The 7,124-nt window shown below is 45.2% G+C and overlaps 1 protein-coding gene across 1 annotated transcript in view; it reads right to left on the bottom strand.

The window, feature by feature from the left end:
• Nucleotides 1-364: 364 nt before the first annotated feature.
• The window catches only part of TTC1 (tetratricopeptide repeat domain 1), a 60,541-nt gene continuing 53,781 nt past the window's right edge, over nucleotides 365-7,124 (bottom strand). Inside the window, exon 6 of the mRNA XM_017502121.2 lies at nucleotides 365-966. Coding sequence (XP_017357610.1) covers nucleotides 833-966 — 134 coding nt within the window. The 3' untranslated portion in view covers nucleotides 365-832. The remainder of the gene's footprint in view (nucleotides 967-7,124) is intronic.

Here is a 7,124-nt window from a genome sequence, read left to right as displayed (position 1 = left end):
GAAAAATATTCTAAAATTTGACGCCTCTGGGTTCATGTAGTTTAAAAGAATATGGTGGTGTTCTGTGATTCATATACTACCATTCCTCAATGAAGCTATTTTAAGTAAAAAAATTAACATTTGGTCAAAAACAGATTTATAATTATCTACACAAACCTGGTGGGGCCCAAGACAGCTTGTAAGGTGGACTTTATGAATTTTTGTGCACGGTTCTTCAAGATAAATCTTCATGGCAACAAAAACTGGGCAGATTTGTGGAATTTGGAATCAGTAACCCTGCTTAAAACCAACACTGCTCCCAAAGCCAGAGAAGGCTTCTGCCTTAGCTGTCGTTAGTGACAAAATTCACAGTCTAGCCCGGACCTAAGCACAGAAAGCTTTTATTACCACAGAGGAAATCAGGAAATGCTGGAGACAGCCTCGTTAGCTGTGTGATCAGGGAGGGGCAGGCAGGCAGGCAGTAACCTGCCATCAGTCATGTCTAGGCAGTCTCCCAACCAACAGGTCTGCTTGGTTCAGGAGAGGCTTTTGGTGGGCTGTGTGTCTGTGTAACTCAGGAAGGTCAGCCTCGACAAATGGGCCTCTTCCTGGACAAAGGACAGCCAGAACCAGGGAGACCAGCTGCACAGACATCACCTTAAAATGGAAATCAAATTAGGTTCATTACATCAGGAAGTACATTTCACCCTGATCACAAAAGAGGGAAAAGGGAGCACTAGGCTCTGCTGGATAAGATGCTTTGAAAAGTTAAACATTGGCAGGGCCTTTCCCCTTGCTAACAGCAAGCAGCGCACAATTTTCCAGTCAGCTTTTAAAGCTATTGTTATCTTTGTTATCTGTTATTATTTGGATTTTGAACAAAATTGATGGAGTAGGAGCCAGTAGAGGAATCCTGTTTGATCTGGAAATTTTCCGTGGAGAGCCCAAAAGGTCGGAGTACCAAGTTCCCAAGATCTTTTAATTTACCTGTAACATAAAAGCAAAGACTCAAATGAATACAGGAATGAACAGAAGCAGGAAGGCACCAATTAATCTTGCCTTACCATTGAGTACAAAATATAAAAGTATCTCTTTGCAGTTAAGGAAATGCCTACTTTTAATATAATGAAAGCTTCCAGGAGAGTTCCCAGCCCCTGTTCCCCACTCAGCAGTGCCGTCACTTCAATGCCATCCACCCCAAGCCTGTGCTTGCATAGATGAGAGTGGAGTCCTGCGGCTCTCTCTGGGAGATCAAAGCCTCCTGTCCAAAGTGGCCAGTACTATCAAAGGACACAGGCCTCTGGGGTGAGTGCAGGGAAAACCAACTGCTGTTCCAGTGGTGCTCACAGCATCGTGCCAAGCCAGGTCTGCCCGGTAGTGAGGGCAGAGGTCCCTCCAAGTCTCTTCTCTCTAGAACAGCAGCCACCTGCTAAATTTAGTTTAACTCGGCAAATTTCCACTGAGCCTGGATTCACACTCAAGAGCTTCCTGCTTTCCTAAGCAAATCCTTAGCTTCTATACCAAATTAACAATTTCTTAGAAATGGGATCTTGTTCATTTGTGCAGCAACCTCAATAGGACTTTAATAGTCCAGGCTCCTCTTCTCAAGTTTCAGGCTTTATTTACTTATGACTCGGGTGACGTATGTAGGCTGGGTACAGTGGCTCACACCTATAATCCCAGCACTTACGGAGGCCGAGGTGCGTGGATCACTTGAGGTCAGGAGTTCAAGACCAGCCTGGCCAATATGGTGAAACCCCATCTCTACTAAAAATCCAAAAATTAGCTGAGCGTGGTGGCATGTACCTGTAGTCCCAGCTGAGGCAGGACAATCGCTTCAACCCAGGAAGTGGAGGTTGCAGTGAGCTGAGATCACACCACTGCACTCCAGCCTGGGCAACAGAGCGAGACTGTCTAAAAAAAAAGAAAAAGTCATGGTATATAACCAACAGTTCTTGCCAAGCATGGTGACTCATGCCTGTAATCCCAGCACTTTGCTGGGGTGAGAGGATGTTGTGAGCCCAGGAGTTCAAGACCAGCCCGAGCAATGTGGTGAGACTCTTATCTCTACAAAAAATTTTTTTTAAAAAACAAAAAACTAACAGTTCTGATGCAGTTTTTAAGATATCAGAGGGTTATGGAGTTAGTATGTCAAAAGTTGGAATTTCCAGAACATTTCAGAAATCTAAAGGGATTTACAGAGCAGTGGAATGGAACATCTGAAACTAGGTATGTTCCAAAAAATTTTGGCTGGGATGGGTGAATAAACAGTTTTGACCCTTTCTAAACTGCTTTAATTTTTCTTGCAGGTCTGCTTCCAGTGGAGGTGAGAATGGGGGAAGATGAAAAGAGAAATCCCTAATCACCAGAGGTACAGGCTCCTTCCCACTTCTCAGCCGCTTTTCTCACTCTGCAGCCTCCTATCTTAGAGTAAAGCCCAGGTAAAGACCTTAAAGATGCATGGCCTTGGCTGGGTGCAGTGGCTCACACCTGTAATCCCAGCACTTTGGGAGGCTGAGGTGGAAGTATCACTTGAGCACAGGAGTTCAAGACCAAAAGTTCTCACCATGAGTTATTAAGAGGATCACTTGAGCCTAGACGTTTGAGACCAGCCTGGGCAATACTGGGAGACCCTGTCTCTACAAAAATTTAGAAATTAGCTAGGTGTGGTGGCACACACCTGTTGTCACAGCTACGTGCAGGCTGAGGTAGGGGGACTGCCCGAGCCCAAGGAGTTCAGAGCTACAGTGAGCCGTGATCATGCCGCTGCACTCTGGCCTGGGTAACAGCAAAAAAGACGCATGGCCTTTACACCTTAAAGGCCTTCCTAATAACTCGTGCTGAGAACTTTTGCTCTTGGGCTTAAGAACTAGCCCAAAGAGGCTCATCATGTCCAGAGAAAGGCCAATCCATCTTGGGATAAAACATTTAATTGAGAAAGCTCCCAGAATCTGGGACAGCCATTCTCCAGGCTGGCTTCCCAAACCTAAACCTGGGACACACACACTCAGTGCTACTGCTTGTGTCGCTGGCATAAACCCTGGGTGCCTGCACAAGGGAGCAGCACAGCCTCAGGCAGACGGGTGTATAGGGAGGGGCTCACAACAAGCAAGAGAAAGACAGGGCAGCCTCAGGGCAACCTGAGTTAGCAACGCCAATCGAGAAGGTTGGCAGTTTGTACTGGGTTTGGAAAAAGAGGATGGGGGTGGGGTGGGAGAACCATTAAGAGTGGCCCAATAAAATGCTGGTACTGGGAAATCCTTGGCTGTTGTGACATGGAGTGAGTGAAGTGAGAATGTGTCTCAAGAGCCACTCACATCAGACTCCTGAGGAGGGGCAGCTCCAATGGTGGAGAAGCCTGTGGTCCAGGTACCCTGGATGGTCCACTGAGCCCAGGGCCACTACCTGGATAGAGGGAATCACTGCAAGCCCATCTCCAGTGCCAGAAAAACAATTTAAAGTACAAACTGGAGATTTTACTTGGCATCTATTATGTGAGCCAATGGGATGTAAAGAATAATAATTTCCACGCGCGATGCTCACAGTCTAGCGGGGAGGCAGACACAAAAGACTGAAGTGTGCTTTCTGACCTTGCAGTGGGACAAGGAAGCCTTTTCAGGAGAGGCCACATGCCACAGTGCTCTAGGGGATGGGAATAGGCCCAGGATGCTGGCTATGTCACTGTGCTTGAGATGGCAGCGTCCTCAGGCAGCAACGGTTTGGCTTTAGGCTGGTTTGCACTAAAGGAGGTTTCCCTCTAGTGCAGAAAGATCATTCCAAGCTAGGACTGCAAATATGACTTCAAACTGCCAATAAAAGGAAGAATTCTCTTTCCCAGGCCCTCACTTTGCCTAACTGGCTAATGGGCCTGTCTGCCACAAGCTACCTTTGAATTTTTAGCTTGGTTGATTCTATGGTGTGGCAGTCGTGAAGATGTGCTTCTCCAAATGCAAGGGCCAGAGTGGCTGCACTCTAAAATCCATTAGCACATTCATGCAGAGGCCACCCCTCCCACGTGCTGCTCCCATCCAACACCTGAGCATGCCAGGAGCTGACCAGGGACTCGTTTGATGGGCAGCAGTGGCTCCCCAATGGCTTTGCTGCAACTTTCTCAGCATCACACTTCAGTGGAAAGCTTCCTCCCTCCCCACCTTCCTCCTCCACAGGGGTCTGTCAGCTCTGCCAACATCCTCCAGCTCCCAGCCCCATTTTCCCTTGCAGGTGTTTCCCCCAATAAATCTCTTGTACTTCTAATCCTATCTTGGCTTCTATTATTTGGATGACCCAAACTAACACATAATTTTTCTTTTTCCTTCAATTCCAGTATCTCTGCCTTTATAATATTCCACAATAATTTCACCAACCATCACTTACAGAACAGAATAGAAAATGCAAAATTCTGCTTTCTAAATGTGACTACATATATATAATACCTGGCAGGTAGCAGATACCTAATAAAAGACACACAAATAAACAGTCTGCATTACAGAAGACCTAAGGTCACCTGACAGAGATTGATTCAACCAACATGTACTGATGACATGTGTGGCACTTGCTGTGTGTGGTGGAGATGCAAAGATACGTGGCATGGTCTATACACCAAAACAAGTTTTGAATTTGAAAAGGAAGACAAGACATACAAAAACAACTCATATGTAGCTGAGTTATAAAATGCTCTGAGAGTCAGGAAGGGGAAGATTTCTTCCAGCTGGAGCAGGAAGAGAGGAAAGGAGTGGAGGAAAGAGGCGATTTGGTCTATCTTTGTGTAAGAGATTGCACTTGAATCAGGCACCAGAGGCCATAGGACTGCAGCCATCTGAGACAGAGGTGGTGTCAGTGCAAGCAAAAACAGCGTGAGCCAATGGACAGAGGCAGGCAGGCGAGCCATGGGTCCAATGCAGAGGTAGGCAGGCGAGCCATGGGTCCAATGGGGCTGAAGCGGGGCGGGCAGGTGCCTCCTGCCAGGCTCATCAGCCTATGGTGCCCGTGCCATAGGAGGCCACTGACAGCTTGAGAACTGAGCATTCTGGGTTAGTAATCCTGTGGCAAAATGAAGAAAGAACCAGAAGGGGAGACCACAGGGGTGGTTCTGACAGAAAGTTAGTCCCTCATTATGGGAAAGAGGCCATTTATTCACTGAACAAACATTAACATTTCTACAATGCTTGGGTAGATGGGCTCTGAAGCCAGAGTGTGGTCAGTGGAACATAAAAGGGCAGAACAGTACGGTAGAATCAACAAGTTTTTAGTGACTGAAAAATTTACCTTTTGCCGTTTGTGCTGATGACAGAGAAGCAACAGCCTTCAGTACAGCTCAGGCTCCTAAACACATGCACACTCACACACCCACAAATTTTTCTGCCTGCTGTGTAGAGTCAGGTTGGGTGCTCAGACGCTACAGCAGCTTCCTTGTATCCAAACAGGGTCATCTGCCAAACTAGTCTATCTGCCACACTTTCCACTGGCTGTCAAATTCTGTCTCCCCGATCTGGACAGTAATCAATGAGGTTTCCTTGTTTCCACCTATAGCACATGTGGAACCTTCACTCAGCCTGAACATGTCCACATGTCCCTAACTATTAGGGACCCTTCTATTAGACTAGATCCCATGGCAAAGAGAAGAGTTCAAAGCTGCTCGTGCTTAGACAAGAATGTTTAGAAACAGGGATTGGTGCTTGCTACTGGATTCAGTTGATAAATACTAATTTCTCTGCCAAGTAGCATATCATAATAACCCAGTTGATTTGTTATGCATAATTTCTCTTTGGAGATACTGAGTGTAAACCAGGCAGTTTACTCTGAGCAAAACCAGGAATGCTGTTTGTTTTCATGTCCTTAAGATCACTCGGGCATGGATTCAATGGAATAGCTCCACTGGGACTTTCTTCTCTGTTAAGATGAACCAAATTGCATACAACTGAATCCTAATACATTTCCTCCTGTGAGGCAGGAAACTAAGGCATGCTGCTAACTGTAGCTTTTCTCTGAGCAAAAGGCAAATCAAGAGAGCCCAGCACAGAAAGGATAAAATTCATGCCCAATTCAAATTCTTACACAGGCGGACTTCATTTTGTTGTGCTTTGCTTTTTTGTGCTTTACAGATATTGTGGTTTTTACAAATTGAAGATGTGTGGTAATCCTGCACTGAGCAAGTCTGTTGGCACCATTTTTCCAATAGCATGTGCTCGTTTCGTGTCTGTGTGTCATATTTTGGTAATTCTCATATTTCAAACCTTTTCATTATTATATCTGTTATGGTGATCTGTAATCAATGATCTGTGAAGTTACTATTGTTACTACTGTAGTTGTTTTGGGGTGCCAAGAAGTGCACCCGCGTAAGACAGCTAACTGAATCGGTAAGTGCTGTGCATGTTCTGACTGCTCCTCGACCAGCCATTCCCTGTATCTCTCCCTCTCCTCAGGCTTCCCTATTCCCTGAGGCTTCCCTATTCCCTAAAATTGAAATTAGGTCAAGTAAATCTTGTAATGTCCTTTTAGTGTTCAAGTAAAAGGAAGAGCCAGACTTTAAAATAACAAAATTAAAAGTGCTACTTCAATGAACACGTGAATAAGAAGGCAAAACAGTCTTCTTGCTTATATGGAGAAAGTTCTAGGTGTCTGGATAGGAGATCAAACCAGCCACAACATACCCTTATGCCAAAGCCTTGGATTACCACAGCAAGGCCCTAACTCTCTTCAATCCTACCAAGGTTGACTGAGGAAGCCGTTTTAAGAAAAGAAGCCATCTCCGTAACATAAAAGCGCAAAGTGAAACACCAAATGCTGAAATAGAAGCTGCCAAAAGTTATCCAGAAGATTTAGCTAAGATAACTGATGAAGGTGGCTACACTAAACATGTTTTCAGTGTAGATGAAACAGCACTAGATTCAAATAAGATGCCATAGTACTTTCATAGCAACAGGCGAAAGTAATTCAATGCCTGGTTTCAAAGGACGGGCTGACTCTCTTGCTAGGGGATAATGTAGCTGGTGACTTTAAGTTTAAGCCAGTGCTTAATTACCATTCCAAAGATATTAGGGCCCTTAAGAATGATGCTAAATCTACTCTGTCTGTGCTCTGGGAACAACTAAGCCTGGATGACAGCACATCTATTTTTCTTTTTTTCTTTTTTTTTTTTTTTTTTT

The sequence above is a fragment of the Cebus imitator genome, unplaced genomic scaffold (assembly GCF_001604975.1).
Source record: "Cebus imitator isolate Cc_AM_T3 unplaced genomic scaffold, Cebus_imitator-1.0 Scaffold291, whole genome shotgun sequence".
NCBI classification, from domain to species: domain Eukaryota; kingdom Metazoa; phylum Chordata; class Mammalia; order Primates; family Cebidae; genus Cebus; species Cebus imitator.
This window is presented reverse-complemented; position numbering and strand designations above follow the sequence as displayed.